This window comes from Pipistrellus hanaki, assembly GCF_964339955.1.
Source record: "Pipistrellus hanaki genome assembly, chromosome: 12".
Taxonomy (NCBI): Eukaryota; Metazoa; Chordata; class Mammalia; order Chiroptera; family Vespertilionidae; genus Pipistrellus; species Pipistrellus hanaki.
In genome coordinates, this window is record NC_140514.1 from 14655081 (window position 1) to 14672608 (window position 17528).

At 48.5% G+C, this 17528-nt stretch overlaps 3 protein-coding genes across 12 annotated transcripts in view; 1 reads left to right on the forward strand and 2 right to left on the reverse strand.

Moving 5' to 3' along the window:
• The window catches only part of IFT172 (intraflagellar transport 172), a 34503-nt gene extending 32358 nt beyond the window's left edge, over positions 1 to 2145 (forward strand). The window contains exons 43-48 of the mRNA XM_084900170.1: positions 279 to 374; positions 596 to 655; positions 745 to 843; positions 1147 to 1300; positions 1704 to 1795; positions 1994 to 2145. Coding sequence (XP_084756296.1) covers positions 279 to 374; positions 596 to 655; positions 745 to 843; positions 1147 to 1300; positions 1704 to 1795; positions 1994 to 2083 — 591 coding nt within the window. The 3' untranslated portion in view covers positions 2084 to 2145. The remainder of the gene's footprint in view (positions 1 to 278; positions 375 to 595; positions 656 to 744; positions 844 to 1146; positions 1301 to 1703; positions 1796 to 1993) is intronic.
• Positions 2104 to 3774, reverse strand: KRTCAP3 (keratinocyte associated protein 3). Of its 9 annotated transcripts, none has more exons than XM_084900198.1 (7): positions 3694 to 3774; positions 3371 to 3555; positions 3231 to 3290; positions 2877 to 3083; positions 2624 to 2758; positions 2405 to 2517; positions 2104 to 2282 (listed from the first exon to the last, which is right to left on the reverse strand). In XM_084900198.1, the coding sequence occupies exons 1-6, from the start codon at positions 3719 to 3721 to the stop codon at positions 2410 to 2412; spliced, it is 723 nt and encodes a 240-aa protein (XP_084756324.1). In that variant the 5' UTR covers positions 3722 to 3774; the 3' UTR covers positions 2104 to 2282; positions 2405 to 2409. The 9 variants fall into 9 exon arrangements, 7 of the variants coding, with proteins under 7 accessions (XP_084756324.1, XP_084756321.1, XP_084756325.1 ...); XM_084900199.1 differs by having other exon boundaries at positions 2202 to 2285; positions 3694 to 3762; XM_084900195.1 differs by having other exon boundaries at positions 2170 to 2282; positions 3371 to 3757.
• Positions 3775 to 3882: 108 nt separating this feature from the next.
• NRBP1 (nuclear receptor binding protein 1) lies at positions 3883 to 15698 on the reverse strand. 2 transcript variants are annotated; one of them, XM_084900173.1, is made up of 19 exons: positions 15555 to 15698; positions 12148 to 12383; positions 11841 to 11963; positions 11549 to 11650; positions 10875 to 10964; positions 10690 to 10730; positions 10231 to 10325; positions 9701 to 9724; positions 8650 to 8733; positions 8426 to 8484; positions 8166 to 8264; positions 6138 to 6270; positions 5597 to 5702; positions 5408 to 5458; positions 5178 to 5313; positions 4983 to 5036; positions 4832 to 4895; positions 4516 to 4571; positions 3883 to 4442 (listed from the first exon to the last, which is right to left on the reverse strand). In XM_084900173.1, exons 2-19 carry the CDS (start codon positions 12361 to 12363, stop codon positions 4338 to 4340), a joined length of 1638 nt encoding a protein of 545 aa, XP_084756299.1. In that variant the 5' UTR covers positions 12364 to 12383; positions 15555 to 15698; the 3' UTR covers positions 3883 to 4337. The 2 variants fall into 2 exon arrangements, with proteins under 2 accessions (XP_084756299.1, XP_084756300.1); XM_084900174.1 differs by lacking the exon at positions 9701 to 9724.
• Between the last annotated feature and the right edge of the window lie 1830 nt (positions 15699 to 17528).

A 17528-nucleotide genomic window follows, 5' to 3' on the forward strand; every position in this document is an offset into this window, starting at 1 on the left:
ATTTCTGTACTCTTATACACACACCTTTGCCCTATTAACAAATTGTATCATTATTTCATGTACTTAGATGATACAATTCTAAAAATGGAAGAACTTTATACTCTGTGCCCAGTTCTGTGAAGATGAAAATACTAAGACTCAGAATGGCTTGAGATGCAGAGCAGTTTAACAATGATGTTGGTTTTCTGGTTCGATGGCTGCCTCAGTCATAGGCTCATCGGTCTGACAGCTCAGTCACTGAAGTGCCAGGGTCACAGAGCTTTGACTTTAATCCACAGGAAACTGTGGCTGCCAAGCTTTCTGTTTCGCTTTTACGTCACACCCAGCTACTACCTGCAGACAAAGCCTTTTATGAAGCAGGCATAGCAGCCAAGGTAAGCTGGGACGAGGAAGGTTTGGGGTTAAAGAAAAAAGGAGATCCAAAGTTGGTATGTAGACTACCCCGGGCGCTCAGGGAGAGCTAAGCTGAGTGCGGGGCTGGTGTTATGGAAGAGCGCAGTTTCCTGTGTCTTCCTGGATTCTCCCCCCTGCACCCTGCAGCAGCAGCATCCAAGCCCAGCTACTCACTTCCGCTTGCAACTTTTCTCTGTTGCAGGCAGTTGGCTGGGAGAACATGGCATTCATCTTCCTCAACCGCTTTTTGGATCTGACCGATGTGAGTAGGGAGGCTGTGCCCAGAGGTTTAGAGGTTTTGCCTGTCACAGACTCGGTGGGGCTATCTCATGGCTGCTCACTCTGCCACAGGCAATCGAGGAAGGGACTCTGGATGCCCTTGACCACTCCGACTTTCAGGATACGGACATTCCCTTTGAGGTGCCACTCCCAGCCAAGCAGCACATACCGGTAAGGACACAGGATTGGAGAATGGGAGGCTCGCCAGTGTGAGTGCATTGAGAAGGGGGGGGGGACACTTTAGGATGATCCTCCCAACCCTCTGTACCAGCCATCAGTCCACCACATCTTTGGAATGATCTCAGTCCTCACTATTCCTAGTAGAAGCAGAGGAAAAAGCTAAGGGTATGACTGACCCTCAATTCAAGGAGGACCATTTATGGATGAAAGGATGACAGCTCCCCAACTCCCCCACTAACCATCCTCCCGCGTGCCCTGCCCTGTATGAAGCTGTGCTCCCTGTGTCCTTCCCAGGAGACTCAGAGAGAAGAGGTTCGAGACTGGGTGCTCACAGTCTCAATGGACCAGCGGCTCGAGCAGGTTCTACCTCGGGATGAGCGAGGTGCCTACGAGGCTTCCTTGGTGGCGGCTAGCACTGGAGTTCGGGCACTGCCCTGCCTCATTACAGGTACAGAACCCTATAGCAGCCCATGTTCTATGGTTGGTAGAAAGGAGGGGAAAACAGCAGGGCCAAGAAACTATTTTACTGCCCCAGCTGGTTTGTCTCAATGGATAGAGCACCAGCCTACAGACTGAAGGGTCCCGAGTTCGATTCCAATCAAGGGCACATGCCCAGGTTGTGGGCTCAATCTCCAGTAGGAGGTGTACAGGAGGAAGCCAATCAATGATTCTCTCATCATTGATGTTTCTTATATTTCCCTTCCTCTCTGGAACCAATAAACATATTTAAAAAAACAAAAACTATTTTACTGATTTTGTAAAGGATGCAGAAGAACATCCCTACCCCTAAATTAGTTTTCCCCCTTAATCCCGCTCAAACCCCAATTCATGTTTTTTTCCTTCCCCTACAGGATACCCCATTCTGAGAAACAAAATTGAATTTAAGCGGCCAGGGAAGGCAGCTAACAAGGACAACTGGAATAAGTTCCTTATGGCTATCAAGGTTAGAGCGGGGAGACTTGAATGATGGGGCAGGGAGAACAGCACTGAAGAAAACAAACTAGCATGGTGGGATTGTCAAGAAGGCAGGTGCAGGCCCTGAACCCTGCCTGCTGCCCATACTGATGGAGCTAATTTTCTTTATAGCACGGATGTTTTTCTCAGCACTGATGAGTTCCTCTGATGTTCTATTTGCTTACAGACCTCGCATAGCCCAGTGTGCCAGGATGTGCTGAAATTCATCAGTCAGTGGTGTGGAGGGCTACCCAGCACCAGCTTTTCCTTTCAGTAACTGGTAGAGCTCAGGGAAGAATATTAAATTCTTTGCTTCATTAAACTTTTGTAACTAACAGAGACCACTGTATTCTTTGATTAAGGTCCCCCAGTGTCCTTTCCCCCCAAATCAGAATCAAGTAGAAGAGTTATTTTATTATTTATATCATTCTATGGGTCAGTGGAAAGCCCTGTGGACTGAGCCTCTGGATCAGCACCTGCTTAATAGAAGAGAGAGCCTAGGTCAGAGGGCAAGTAGCATAACAAGGGACCAGACCCAGTTCTAAAAGTAACCCCTGCCCCTACCCTTTCCCAGGCTACCATCTTCATGGCCCATTACCTGTCCTAAGCCCAACTTTTCTGGAATGCCTGCATTTCTTGATTTTGATCCAGTAGCTGCTCATTATCCTGCCCCTTACATTTAGGATGATCAAGCTCTGTCAGTTGCTCCAGCTGCAGAAGAAGGTAGAGTTAGCACTCTGGCCCTGAATTATAGTTCAGCATCTACTCAACACAGCCAATCTGTGCTGAATGAACCCTTCCTGTTCATTTTCCTTACCTGCTCCTGCAGCCCTTCCTTCCTGCAAGGCCCAACCCCACGGAGGGTGAGTGCTGCCACACAGCAGTAACCAGACAAAGCAGCCTCCGCTGCAGACATGAGCAAAGAAGGAATCCAGAGAGCCAAGGCTGTATCCTACAAGGTGAAGAAGGATGGGGGGACTAAGAGGGAGCAGGGCAGGAGTGGCAAGTTGGAGTGATTGGAGGGGCAGACCAAGGCTTTGGGGACTGCAAAAAAAACTGAGCACACTCACATAGATTCTTGTGGGGTCAAAGGGGCAGTCAGCGTGTCCAGGCCCCTGGTCCAGCGGTAGTAAAGGATCCAGCAGTCCTGGATGGCAGTCGGCAATGAGCCGGCGGCCACCATTGGCCACAGTGAGTGACACAGCGAGGAGGAGGCCCAGAGAGCAGGCGGTGGACAAGAGCAGGTTCACCAGAGCTACTGCCAGCATGGCCCAGTGCTGGCAGGGTCAGAGAATCAGGTGAGCAGCCTGGAGTGGCCCACGTTCCCACTGGGTCTTTTCCTTCCCACTTAAAGATGAAGCTAAGTCAGCCCCCATTGCCCATCTCAAGGCCCTCATCATTAAAACTCCATAAACCACCCTCACCAGTCGTGGTTGAAGGAGATTTCTGGACGCCACGAGGGCCACAAGTCCCAGGGAAACACTCTGGAAGACACAAAGCCGAGTGAGGTCCGGAATGCTCTCCGCGCCGCCCGCCCACAACCCGGCCCGCCAGCCGCGCTCACCAGCAGCCCCGAGACCACGGAGATGACATTGGCAGCGGTGTACTCGGGGGTGACCGCCCCGCGGGGATTGGCCACGTGCCGCAGGACGGTGCCGTGCAGCACGGCCCCCAGCAGCAGGTTCACGTGGCCCACCAGGATCAGCGCGAGGCCCACGCGCATAAGCCGCCGCGGGCCCCGGACTGCGTCTGCGGAGCAGGGGGGGGAGGGGCCGGCCTGAGCCCGGGGAGGAACTGGAAAGCCCCGCGCGACCCCCCAAGCACCAGGGGCCGTGGGACTGGTTGAGGGTGGGTGCAGGAAAACGACAGCAAAGGGGCCCGGGTTACCGAATCTGCAGAGGCGGCAGCCCCTCATCGCGTCCTTCCGCGCCCGCCGCCGGGCAGCTCTACCTGATCGTGGCCCCGCCCTCGCTCGCAGGCAGTTCCGCCCCGGCCCTACCTGGAGGCCCCACCTCCCCGCCCGGGCGGGGCCCCGCGCCCCGCTCCGCCCACCAAGAAGGCACACACACTGGACGCTTTTAGCAAAAAGTAGACTTTTATTACAGCAGCAACTGAGGCGAATTGAATGGCCCCCCGGGCCACCACTGCAGCACCACCCTTATCTCCCGCCCCCTCCGCCCCAGCGGGATTGTAGAATTCAGCTCCCCGGCCATGGGCCTCCTTTCCACACAGGCTGGGCAGGAGCCGGCAGATCAGCTACGAACCCCCACCTAGAAGGCGAACCCCCACCTAGAAGGCGGCTGCTGGGGAGGCCCAGGCCCACGTCTGTGCAAAACAAGTAAACAAAGTGCAGAGGGAGGAAGAGAAGGGGAAGGGGAGGGTGATGCTCAGAACCAGGGAGCCCCAAAGCCCTCCTAAGTAACAAAGGAGAGGGAGCCTCACAGGGTAATACTGACTGAGGGGAGGGGCGGGAAGGCTGCAGCGGTCAGCGACAGCCACAGCTCAGATGAGGGGCCTGGCCCGAGGAAGCTCTAAGAGGAGACTGTGACAGCAGCTGAGTTGAGGGTGCTGTTCCTGGCAAAATTGAACTTGTTCAGGGTCTCCTCTAGCAGAGAAGTCAGCCGGCTCTGGTCAGCCTGAGGGAGAAAGCTCAGTGAGCCCCCTGCGGAAGGAACGGAGGCAGCCCCGCACTGAAGGCAGAAACCTCACCTCGCTAATGAAGCCCAGCTGCACCAGCTCAGCCGCCAGCTCAGGGATGTTCTCATCTGACAGAGAAACAGGAAAGCGTGAGTACACGGTGCGAGTGAGAGGCACCGAGCCCTTCCAAGAGCCCCAGTCAGTCTACTCTGGCTGGGAAAGAATGATACAAGCAAAACTATCAGATCCACCCTTAAATTTTAGTGGCTAATATATTTATTTATGTGAGTCAGTGTGCTACTGCCCTGCCACCTTCCCCTTCCCTGAATGTGCCCCTCACAGATAAGGCTCACAGACTCCCATCCTCTGAGGGAAAGGAGACACTCACTGGGCATCAGGTCACAGCTCAGGTGCCGGTTCAGTTTGTCCTCCAGCTTCAGCAGAAGCGTTAGCTGGGGAAGAGGACAGTCAGAAACTGAGGCTCCTCTTCTCCACCCTCTGGCCACCCAACTCTATGCAGCCCTGGCCCTGAGCCTTACGTGGTGTTTGACTCCCTCCTCCACCGACTCAATGTTGCATTGCATCAGCACCACCTGGGGAGAAGGGACCAGGGAGTGACATGGTTGCCAGGGAGCAGAAACACATTCTTTTCTTCAAAGGACAGAGCCTTATTTGAGATATCTTCTTCTCCCTTCCACCATAACCATACCACCATCCATACCCCCATAGCCCACCTTGCGGGTCTCCACCTCAGCTGGTTCAGGTGTTGGAGTCTTGACAGAGGGGGGCACCACTGGTGATGTCACCTCCTCCTGCTGTGGCTGCTGGGGCCGAGGCAGCCCAAAGGCTGTCAGGGGGTAGATCCCATTCCTAAAGGGAGATCAGACAAGCCACATGGGCTCTATGCATGCCTTAGGACGCCCACCCCTGCTTCCTCAAGAAAGCAGCCTCACTCCCCTCTCACCTGACATCTTCGAGGAACTTATCCAATTCCAGAGCTGGTGACTGAGAGTACCTGGAGGAGAAAGACAGATTATGGAAGGAAGGAAACAAGCAAAACAGTAGATTCAACCATTCCCAGAGAATGGACAGTTGACAGAATCCTAAGGATGGTAGTGACCAATCTGTCCCTTTCAGACTCTCTGTTACTCACAAAGTCTGAACTGGTTCTCTTCCTGGTCCTGCAGGGATTTCAGCCAGTACAGCACTGGTATCCATGTTTTTGGTGATCTCCTCCAGTGCATTCTCTGGAATCATGTCTGGAGGGCACGACGGAATGAGAAGTTATCCAGGAATAGTAAGTCTAATGTCATAGAAAGTACAGAAGTCCTGGAGGGCGGGGTTAAGAATCCCTTAGCCCTGGCTGGTGTACTCAGTGGTTTTAGTGTCGACGCAGCAACAAAAGGTTGCAGGTTTGATTTCTGGTCAAGGGCACATACCTGGGTGCGTGAGGCAACCAGTCAACGTGTCTCTCTTAAATCGATGTCTCTTTCTTTCTCTCTCTCTCTCTCCCTTTTTTCCCCCTCCTTCACTACCTTCCACTCTCTCTGAAAAGCAATGGAAAAAATGTCCTCTGGTGAGGATTAACAACAAAAAAAGAATCCCTTTCAAAGTAGAAGAGAAAAAAATAGCATGCCAGTGATAGTTATAAGACTCCAGATAAAAAGAAAACTAAGAGGGCCAACAGGACTCACGTTGGTGTCCCACAATGCAGTGGGCAGCAAGGAGTTTCAGTGAGGGCACTTCAAACAGTGCTGGGTGGAACAGTAGTTCTCTGGCTGTTGGTCTGCGAGCAGGCTCAGACTGCAGGCACTTTTGAATGAATTCCTGGAAAAGGGAACAAGGAAGTAAAGCAGGCATTTGGCAAGCACCCCGCTGTATTCTTTCACTCTCTCATACTTAGCACAGGGCTTTGTATATACTAGGTGCTCTATACTAGTTGAGGAAACCAATTGCTAAATGTTATTGGAAAGGGCTTTGAGAACTATAAAGTATTATATAAAAGGTATCATTCACTGCCCTTCTGGTTTTAATAATTATTTTTCTGCTCTCCAACCATAAGCTTTCTCTTTTCTTTGTTGTTCAAACTTATTTTCCTTATTTTCTACCTCTCTGCTTTATTGGCCCAACTCACTGCCTACTTATCTTCTCCAACCCTCGCCAAACTTATCTTTTCCCAAACATATTCATTGTGGTCAATAATATTCAGCATCCTTTTATTTCCTGAGCCTAGAACCACAATTTCCTTTGTCCACTACACTTATTAAATGCACTGGATTTCCCTTTGCCTTTTCTAAATCACCCCTTTACATCTCCATAGGTCCCAGGATAATTAACTTTTCCTCCTTTCAACCTTGAAGGCCCATAATGTCATATTCCTAATCTTTCCCTTGAACACACCACCCCTAACACTGAACTGGATACTTATTCCACAATAGACTGGGTTTTGGAATGTCCAAAATTCCACAAGATTTTCTTTTTTATATAATTTTATTGATTTCAGAGAGAGAGAGGGAGAGATAGAAACATCAATGATGAGAATCATTGGTTGGCTGCCTCTTGCACATCCCCCACTGGGGATCGAGCACACAACCTGGGCATGTGCCCTTGACTAGAATCGAACCTGGGACCCTTCAATCCCCAAGGGGACACTCTATCCACTGAGCCAAACCCTGCTAGAGCTCAAGACTTTCCATTAATCTTCTTTCATTTCTCTCCCTTTCACACTTAATGTAATGAGTTACAAACTATCCTTGTTTGGACACTCCTGTCCTGAATCCCCTTACTGTAGTTTATCTACTGACTCATAACCCTTAGCTCATTATTTAAGGTCACTTTCCCTAACTAAAACTACAGTTGACCCTTGAACAACATGAGTTTGAACTGCATGGGTTCACTTACAATTAGATTTGTTTCAATAAATACCTGTACTGTTTTCAATCCATGGTTGGAGGGGGCAGACAGTATGCATTGACATATGCCATTTATACAGGGTACTTGGGCATCCCCAGAGTTTGGTATTCACAGGGGGTCCTGGAATCAATCCCCTGTGGTTACCAAGGCATAACTTAAGTTTTAGGGGAGTCAAAAGTTATATGCAGATTTTTGACCACACAGGGAGTGGGTACTCATACCCTGTGTTGTTTAAAGTCAACCGTGTGTGAGTCCCCAAATGACTGATCAAATTAAAACTGATTGATTTATTTAAAAATATCAAGACAGATGTCTTAGAACCAAGGCATTAGGGGTGAGTTAATTATAATTGACCAAATATAGCAGACTAAGTTTTTTGTTTTTTTAAAATATTTTTTTATTAAGGTATTATATTCGTTGCTTTTCAGCAGACTAAGTTTTAAGTTAATACCTTTGTATGGCCCATGAATGATGTTATAAATATCCAAATGGCTGTTGTCAGAAAAAAGGTTCTCTAGCCCTGTCAGAGAGTATACCAATTACCTGAGATAACCATCAAATTAATTTACCTCCATACTGAATTAATGATTACCTTTAACCCCATTATCACCCCTCAAACTCTGAACTGCGTGTATATACAAAACACACAGTAGTCACCACACAGGGAAATGTTGACTGTTTTTGCATGTCCTTTCTGGTTATGTCCTCTTGCTCTTAGAAGAGAGCACATTCCTAGTAGGTAGAATAGAAGGAAAATTGAAGACATTTCAAAAGTCTGTTAAGGAGGAAGTGACCCTGAAGACTCTTACCCTCTGTAATGGGTCTTCTAGAAGCTGGATGGCGCTGCTGATGGCTTCCTGTGGCACATATGAGGAGTCTCCGTTGCCCTGAATCTCCAGCACTGCCATCTGCACCAACGGGGGATAAAAAGGCAAGTGGAGAACTAAGAACCTCAGTGTTCCAAGTCACTCCCTCAAGACCAGTACTTTGCTTGTCCTCCCCCATGGCCCCTTCCATCTTCTAATTGACCCCTTTCCATCACCACCCTTCCCTGATGTGCTTTCCTCACCTCCAGTGCACACATGCCAAAGGAGTAGATGTCCACTGCCGTTGTCACATTAGTAACCTCTAAGGAAAACAGAGAAGGCTTTGGTGAATATGAATGGGAGCAGGGCATGGCAGAAATGCCTTTAAAAAAATTTTGTCTTCCAGTAGAGAAGGACTAGCAGTTTCAGTGATGTTACTTCTGTGGAAAACAGGATGGGGAGAGGGCAGAAAACTGGAATGCCTCACCTCCGTATTCTGGTGCAAAGAAGTGTAGATTCTTCTGCTCTTCCCGACAAGTCTTCACATGATTGTTGATAGTGTCAGGAGCCACTGGGAGCAGGGGAGATACCCACAGTCTGACCACCATGAACAAAGCAGTTGCACTCCAGAGAGGCTCCCAAACGCCAAATTCTCTCCTGAAGTCTCCAACCCTCAAAAGGGCACAAACCCTTTCCCATCAACTACAGACTACACCTGAGCACCACCTACCTCCCCTTTCTCAGGTCTACCACTTCTCATCGAATCCCTAATTCAGTTGCAACAAAGGTTCCACACTAAACCAACAGGTACGTGGGGCTTGGGCTAGCCAAGGAGCAATACAGGCTAAGGAAAAACTTTCACTTGTGACCTGTTCACCTTTCCCACAGCCCACATACATCTAATCCCTAATCACAGGAAAATGTCTGATGTAGTTCTTTCACTCCTTCTGCAAACAGCATAAAATAACGGGTAGCCCTTCCTAATCTAGGACCATTTGAGATCTCAGAAACTTAAAAAGTAAGAAGGTTACAACCTCCTTCTTACCAACCTCTGCTGACTAAAACTCAGAAATAGCTCAAAATTGAACCAATATTCTTGAGTCACTTTCACTTTTAATCCATGAAAAATTTTAGAACCCTTGCTCTATCCCCTTCTCCTTCAGCATTGCCTGCCATACAGCTGATGGAGGAACCTGGGATGGAGGAACCTGGGTCAGGCCCAATCTGGACTCACTCAAATCAGAAACAATGACTACATGTCACATAGTTTGGGAACACACTATGATTTAGGGAACCAGCCTGATGATGAGGGGAATAAGAATCTAGGATGTAAATGGCCAGCCAGGCAACAAGGAAACAAGCAGGTTATGGAAGGGCAAGCAGGTGAACGGCTGGTAGGGCAGAAGCGAAACAGGCATAATTAGGCTGGGGAGGTAGGACAATAGGGGTTGCTCCCACGACTGCATGCACTGGGCAGCCGCAAAGAGGAGCAGAAGGAGCACAAACAGAGCCCCATGTGGGGCAGAGGGAGCTCTCACCATTAGCAAAAATCCTATGAAACACTGTTGGGAACAGAGCAGCCCGTAAGCGGGAGGGAGGAAAACAGAGAAAAGTTGTGAGCGATGGAGCAGCCAAGCCCCAGACAAATGGCCACGCAAATCCCACACAAACACGGCACACAGAGATGTTAGACACTGCACACAGATACACAGCAAATGAAAGCACTCACAGCAGGCACAGTCTGGAACTTGCCTTTGGTAGGGTCCAGCCCCAGAGGATCAAGTTAGACCTTACACCCATCTCTTCCTGCCCTTTCCCAACCTCCTATCAAAATCTCTGTGATTCTCTGTACTTACGTTTCCCTCCAAAAAGCTGTACAACTAGGATTAGGCCCTACACCCTTTCTACTGACAGGCCTCTCCCTATGAATTACCCCTAGAAAGGTCCTTTCTCTTATCACCAACCCACATCTCAGAATTTTGTTCCATTCTCCCCATTCCTTTCGTCTTACCCCCATGTTTCCCAAAATCCCGAGGCTCCCCTGCCCAGAACCTCTCCCTCCCCTCACCAGAGCCAATCTTGATGAGTCCGTTGTGCTGGATGAAGATGGTGTCACAGGTCAGGTTCCCATGGATGATGGGGGGGTCACAGGAGTGCAGGTAGCTGTGGGGGCACTGGGCTGTTAGAGGGGCCACTGGGAAATTAAGGGCAGGGGGAACCCAGGGGTTAAAAAGAGCAAGGGCCTGGTGATCTCCTGCTGGTCACCACAAAGATAATCCCCACACTCTGAATCTCCATTATGCCTGATCAGTTAAATAGCTGGATAGGCACTGGGAGAAAGAGTTGGGAGACAGTATTGCGTTTAGGGTATTAGGAAGGACCCATTAAAAGACTCATTGGGGCCTAGTCTTGATAGGATACGACTAAAAGTGGGGTGAGGCAGCAAAAACAGCAGAATAGTGCTCTGAAATCTTTGGAGGAACTAAATCAGGAGACACGGGAAAGGCACTAACCAGACCCTACATACCTTAGAGCAGAGAGGATTTGTGTGCACCAGCGCTTCCAAGCCTGGAACAGAGTGAGCAAGGGGCAGCAGTAATCCCTCTCTCAACCCTCTTCACAGTTCCCTCCGTCCCTTCCTGATCAGCTTTAAGTTAATGTAATATTTTCGAAACTCCCAAACCAGCTTAAAACTTTGTTCTCCCTCCATACCTTTTCATTCATAGTCTTGTGGTTCTTTTTGGTCTTCTTCAAAAATTGCTTAAGACTACCAGATGACATGTATTCTGTGATAAAAATGACCTAGAGAGGCAAAGCACACAAATGAGGCTTTATAGCAGAAATTATCTCCTGCCTTTATACACATTAACATATATAAATTTGGAAGCTTGTGTTTTGTTTTTTTAAGTTTCTCTTTTGTTTTAATACCACTTCCTTAAATTTTATTTTAATATTTTTCAGGAATTCATCTCTTTTTTTGAAATTTTTTTTGTTGATTTTTAGAGCAAGAGAGAAACATAAATTGGTTGACACCCCACAGGAATCCCAAACCTCAATCTGGGCATGTACTCTGACCGGGAATCAAACCAGTGACCTTCCAGTATACGGACGATGCTCAATCAACTAAGCCACACTTGCAAGGTCCACTTCCTAAATTTAGTAGGAATGAAAACTACTGAGCTATGTATGGGAAGGAAAAAAGAAAAGCTCACTCATTTCTGCCCCATCTATAGCCACACAAAAGGCATAGGTGGTAGTCAAAGCCCTACTTTCATCACTATACCAGTTGATTCCAGTTCTATTTCAAAACTATCTTGTTTTAATGTATGTAAAGTAAAAATAAACATAGCTAGTTTCTTGCAGTAAGCTCAGGAAAAAGTTCTTACCCTGGCCTTGTTCTCTTTAATGTCAGCCCAATACTTGTGAAACTTAACAATGTTGAGATGTTCCAACTGAATCAGATTATCAAACACAGCTCGGACCTTTTCCTGGAGCAGGGGAGACAGTGGGATTATTGGGTTAGAAGTCATTGTAATCCTGAAAAACCATTTCTTATCCCTCCCCAAAATGATCTAACTCCAACATACTCTGCTTGGTCAGTTTCCCAACACCAATTCCTCTTTAATACCAGCATTCTAACACCCCAGAGACAGTCTGTATCATTTCACCATTACCTACCTCCTGCAGCTTGTAGTTCTTGCGCTCAGAGAATTGTACCTCATTCCACACAACCTCTACGCCCTCCTCTGTATCCATGGCCAGGTATGCACTGTCAATACCTGGTACATTCCGCTGATTCACCTAAGAATTCAAAATGAAAGGTTATTATAGTTACCTCGTGAGCCCCCAATTTTAATACTCCATATGATTATCTTCACCTAGGCTCTGACCTGTAGAAGTTTGGTCTGTACCTTTGAGAATTTGCCCCTCTACTTCTCACCTCTTAGAACTCACTCTCCTAAAAGTGACCCTTCCATCACCTTACCTCTTCTCGCCTCTTCTGCCAACGCCCACAGGGTGACTCTTCCAAGATCTCAGACTCATCTTCGCTTTCTTCTTCTTCTTCCTCTGGGGAAGCAGCTGAGGTCGTGGTGGAAGTCACGGGAGGTGACACTGACGTCAGGCCAGGAGCTGAGGATGAAGATTCTACCTTTGGGTCTGAGCCACTGCTGAGTACTGCCTGGGACTCCCCCTCCGACATGCTGGAACAAACACTCAGGCCTGCATTGGTTGGGGCAAGGATGGATGAAGAAGGCAGAAAGAGTCAGCATAGATCTATAAAGATTTTAGGAACAAATCCTAAAAAACATCATCTGGGATTAAAAAGAAAAAACATACCTCCTTTGTTTCCTTAAAATCCAAACACAGAAATAGTCCTGTCTGAACACTAAAGCCTTAACTACTCTCCTAAACTAGAGAAGAGAAGCTAGTTTGGTTGAAGATGACACATCCAAGAGTGGCAACACAAGATTTACGGCTATAGTAGTATAAAGCACCCTTAGTAAAGTCCAAATGAACAGCAAAACCAGGGGCCCAATTTTTTTCTCAACAAATATTTGCTCAATAGCCTTCCCTTTGAATCCTCATCTGCCCTATGTGCACTATGCTCAAGAACTAAGCTACATGGACACCATTCAGAACAGATTACTCCAAACCCCCAAATGTCCCACTTATCCAACCCAAAGGCTGGACCTGTAGCACTCTCAGCCAGTTTATCTTGTGAACCCTCAGCTGTCTTATTCCACTAGAACTAATCTTGGCATTCACTATCCATCCCTCCTACATACACAGCAGGAGCCTGCCAGTCTATGGGGAGGCCACGCTTGGGCCAGGTGACAGGGAGTGGTTAGTGACTTCATCCCTGATGACCTCATCTTCCCTGTGGTGCGAGTGTGGCAAATGGGTATTGAATAGCAACATTTTTTCTCATTCACTCATTCAACAGATATGTATTAAGCACTTATTATGGGCCAAGCACTGGGCTAGGTGTTTGAGATACAATGAATAAAAGAAAGCAATGTTTATACTCATGGAGTCACAAATTTAAAGCAGATCTCAGACTTGAAGCTTCCAGCTTTCATTTCATTCACATGTCTCAAAGGCACCATCCCCTGGGGCACTGGATCTGACATATGTACCCCTTTCAGGTACAAATAACTCAAGATACTGTACATCATTCACCTTCCATGGCTCAAAGGCACCATACCATTCCCTGGGGCACCGGATCCACCTTCCTGTACTCCTTGCAATTACAAGTAGTTATAGGAGCAAATACTAAAGTACTATATACAGCATAACATTTTTTCAGGGGCATAGCTCCTGGAAGAAAAAGATTGCTCAAAAGCTAAAAGTCACTAATTGTTCAGATAGTCATAGAACAACCATAGTCTGTTATTCCATTTCTCTAACAACAAAAGGCGTGAAGAATTGGAGCCTGTGTGTGCTGGTCTCAAGGGAGTGCTCTCCAGGACGAAAATGTTATCCTGGAAAGTAGAGTTGGTCCTCACAGTTAGTTCAGAATACAGATCTCTGATCAACACCAATCTTTTGAAAAAACCTTATTTCTTTTTAGAACTTGAGAATGCCCCCTTCTGTCCATCTCTTCCCCCAACCTATACTATTTAAAAAAAAAAACAAAAAAACATTTTTATTGATTTCAGAGAAGAAGGGAGAGGAAGAGAAAGACAGAAACATCGATGAAGAGAATCATTGATTGGCTGCCTCCTGCACATCCCCTTCTGGGGAATCAACCCTGCAACCCAGCCATGTGCCCTGACTGGAATTGAACCCAGGGCTCTTCAGTCCACAGTCCGATGGGCTAACCTACACTACTTTTAACTCAAGTCAGGAGATTTTTATTAGATGACACCCTACTAAATACCAGGGAGCAACAAAGCATACATAGAAAATCTGGCAAGATATTATTTCACTATGGTATTTTCTAGGTTCTTGACTATCAAACATTTTTATTCAACCAGCCAGAGAAGCTATAATGTGAATGTGTTAGTAATCCACCAGAATATAAGTTAACTTTGGTTACTTTCTAGAGTACCTATTAATATAGAATATATCCGGAATCCGAACAGCTAAGTGAAATTTCTAGCTTGACTACAATAGGAAATACCAGTGGAATTCTAATACTGGAAGCCTGTAGCCAATAGACTCTAAAGCACATGTGTCAAACACAAGGCCCGCGGGCCAAATCCAGCCCGCCAGGCCTTGCAATGTGGCCCGCACCGCGCTGTCATCACTGCACTCCACTGTCAGTTTATGACACTGTCAGTTTATGACTGTTCAGTAAACCATTCGGCCCGCGATTTAGGCTGGATTTTAGATTTTGGCCCCTTCTCTGATTGAGTTCGACACCCCTACTCTAAAGAAACCTCTGGACCCAGAACACAGACTATTAATCCACAGCAGGGCACCACAAGAAAAGCTAAGGTTTCATCAATCATAGGATGCCCTTTGCATGTGCTTGTATTCTCCCTCCCCAAACTTTCCCCTGTAGGCAAAATAAAGGCAATGCCAAGACCCCCATCACTCCCTCTCCTGATGAGGAAATCTTTGCGACGCTGGGAGTTTTGCCCAGGGTCGTTCAAAGGTTTGAATAAACCACGTAAGGAAAGGCCATTTACACCCCTAAATGAATCTTCTCGCCGCCTCCAGCCACCCCGAGATGCACAGTGTGCTCATTTCTGAGCAATGTGAGCAGATCATCCCGCAAAGTTTTTCTCCGAGACTTCCATTCCTTGGACCGCAGCCCCTCTGCATTGCAACTCCTCAGCCAAAAGCTCGGAGGCCGCAAGCCTCTGGCAGCGCTCACCCGGATCGGGCCTGGAGGGCCTCTGAGACAGACCTAAGGGCTCTGCGGCCAGAGGCCCAGCAGCTCCGGAGGAATTTCACACTCCAACAGGTCCCCCGCCGGCACGCGGCCCGCAGGCAGGCCCGGAGCGAGCGCGCCACCTCAGCAGCGAGGTCCGCGGCGCCGCCACAGGCGCAGGCCACGCCCCCGCGCCGGCAGCGCGCCGACCCGCGAGCGGGCGCGCCCCGTGGCTGCGCTTCCGCAGGCCGCCAGCCCGCCCGCGCCCCCGCCCCCGCGGCCAGCCCCGCCTCTCGCAGCCGGGGTTGGACCGGAACGCCGCACCTCGCGCCCAGCGCCGGCAGGGTTCCGGGCCGCCGCCGCCACTCGGGGGAGGTGACGAGGGCCCGGCTATGACTGTGGAGCCCAGGCCGGGCCCTCGGCTCCCGCGGGCCGGGCCTGGGCCGCCGAGTAAGCAGGGCCGCCTCCAGACACCCGCCTGCCGGGGTCCCCCCGCCCCAGGCCGCGGAGACCGACACTTCCATCGTCTCGCAAGACCCCATCCACCCGCCCCAGCCCCCCTGGGCGCTCACCTGCCGACTCGGCTTCCCGCAGCCTGCGCTTCAGCTCCCGCTCGGGTTCCGGGGCCGCAAAGCCGAGAGCCTCCCTCACAGCTGCGCTCCGCGGCGCAACCGAACTGCGGGCCCCGCCCTCCCGGCGACCCGACCAACAGATGGGCGGTGCCGCATTGCCGCTGCGCTTCCATTGGACGAGGGCGCGGGAGAGGGCGGTGCCTGGGAGAGATGGTCGCCGGCACGGATCGCTTTCCACCCGTTCTCCTCCCCTTGAGCTTGTCCGGCCGAGACCTCTCCGAGGCTTCGGTCTTTTCGGTCTCAACTGGGGCTCATCTCTGTCCATTCCTCCGTCCATTCCAGGTGCCCCGGGAGGTTCCGCTGGACGAAGGGAAGGCCTTCTCCCCCTCTTTGAAGGCGCCATGACAGTTGCTGTCCGACTAAAAGACAAAAGGAGCCAAAGAAGTAGCTTCAGTTCTGGAGGAGCGCCCACCCACTTTCATTCTTTGGGGAGACTTCGCAGAGCTCCAGTTATTCAGAAAGCTTTAAAAATTTACTGAACACATTAACGCTGAACACAGTTGATGTTTTGTGATTGCATAGCACTGATATTTGCCAAAACTTTGTCAAAGCTTTTCACAGATGTTTATCTCATTTGCCCCTCATAAGAAATTGAAATTATCATTTAATGATAGTGGACAACTGCAAAAAACTGAACCAGAGGCATTAAGCTATTTACCGAAAATTGGTAAGCGTCAAATCCAAAACAGTAAGACTCATCAAATAAGACTTCCTTGAAAAGAAGTTTCAGGGGGAAAGATTCTGGGAGACCCCGTAGATGTGCTAAAACCAAACCCAAAGCCTGAAGGATAGCAGTTCACTCTGCCCTTAGACACCTATTATGGAGGGAAGAGGATAAACCCATCATCAGAACTTGGGAATGTCATAATCACCAAATTTCATTGTCCTTAAAGGGAATAAAAAGGTCTACTTAACTGAGAGGGAAAAAGGAAACTGGCAAAAACCTCTCCTTTTCTCATTTCTTCACTTCAAAATACTGATTTTAAAAACCAACCTTTCATCCTTACCATCGAAAGAGAAGGCTCTAACACTTAGACATCTGCTGTAAGTTATGGACCTTGTTTTGGATTTACCCACCAAAGTTGACATACAATTTCAGGTAGTTGACATTATAAATATTTGTCCTAATCTCAAAGAAAAGATGTTTCTCCTCTCCTGATTAACCTTTTCTTTCTGTGAGCTCCAAAGCAATTGGAACACTTGGCCTGTGGGTATACACTCATTAAATATCAGTTAATTTTTTTTAAAAGGGAGGACTAGGAGCTTCCCTTTTTTGTAATGTATTTTTATTGATTTCAGAGAGGAAAGGAGAGGGACAGAGAGAAACATCAATAATGAGAGAGATTCATTGATTGGCTGCTTTCTGCATGCCCCACAATGGGAATCAAACCCACAACCCCGGGGGCATGTGCTCTGACTGGGAATAGAACGGTGACCTCCTGGTTCATAGGTCAATGCTCAATCACTGAGCTACATCAGCAAGGCTGATAGTATTCTTATAGTTTCCCATTGCATTCTCTCTGGGCCATAGCATTTACAACCTTCCATTTTCAATTAGCTCCTTTCAGACATGCAGAAGACCCTTAGAGTTTAGCAGATACACACCTGTGGGGGAAGAAGAGGGGAAAGGTGTAGGTGGTGCCAGAACAAAATTTTTCAATTATACTGTAGTCCATCTTATATTTTTGTTATTGTTGTTAATCCTCACCAGAGGATTTTTTAAATATATTTTCTTGATTTCTGACAGGAAGGGAGCGGGAGAGAAATATCAATGATGAGAATCATTGATAGGCTGTTGCCTGCATGCTCCTTACTGAGGATCTAGCACCCTGAGCATGTGCCCTTGCCTGGGATTGAATCCAGGACCCTTCCATCCGCAGGCTGACACTCTATCCCTTGAGCCAAACCAGCTAG

What these genes read in the sequence shown, in the direction of transcription:
- KRTCAP3 (XM_084900193.1), bottom strand. Translation starts at nt 3,721, where the DNA reads ATGAGGGGCTGCCGCCTCTGCAGATTCGGTAACCCGGGCCCCTTTGCT. An exon ending in CCGTGGTCTCGGGGCTGCTG is followed by an intron (nt 3,291 to 3,370) that starts GTGAGCGCGGCT and finishes TGTGTCTTCCAG; the next exon opens with AGTGTTTCCCTGGGACTTGT. An exon ending in AGGAAGGGCTGCAGGAGCAG is followed by an intron (nt 2,518 to 2,623) that starts GTAAGGAAAATG and finishes CTTCTTCTGCAG; the next exon opens with CTGGAGCAACTGACAGAGCT.
- NRBP1 (XM_084900173.1), bottom strand. Translation starts at nt 12,363, where the DNA reads ATGTCGGAGGGGGAGTCCCAGGCAGTACTCAGCAGTGGCTCAGACCCA. An exon ending in CAAATCCTCTCTGCTCTAAG is followed by an intron (nt 10,326 to 10,689) that starts GTATGTAGGGTC and finishes GTGCCCCCACAG; the next exon opens with CTACCTGCACTCCTGTGACC. An exon ending in CTGAGGTGGAGACCCGCAAG is followed by an intron (nt 5,037 to 5,177) that starts GTGGGCTATGGG and finishes CCTTCTCCCCAG; the next exon opens with GTGGTGCTGATGCAATGCAA.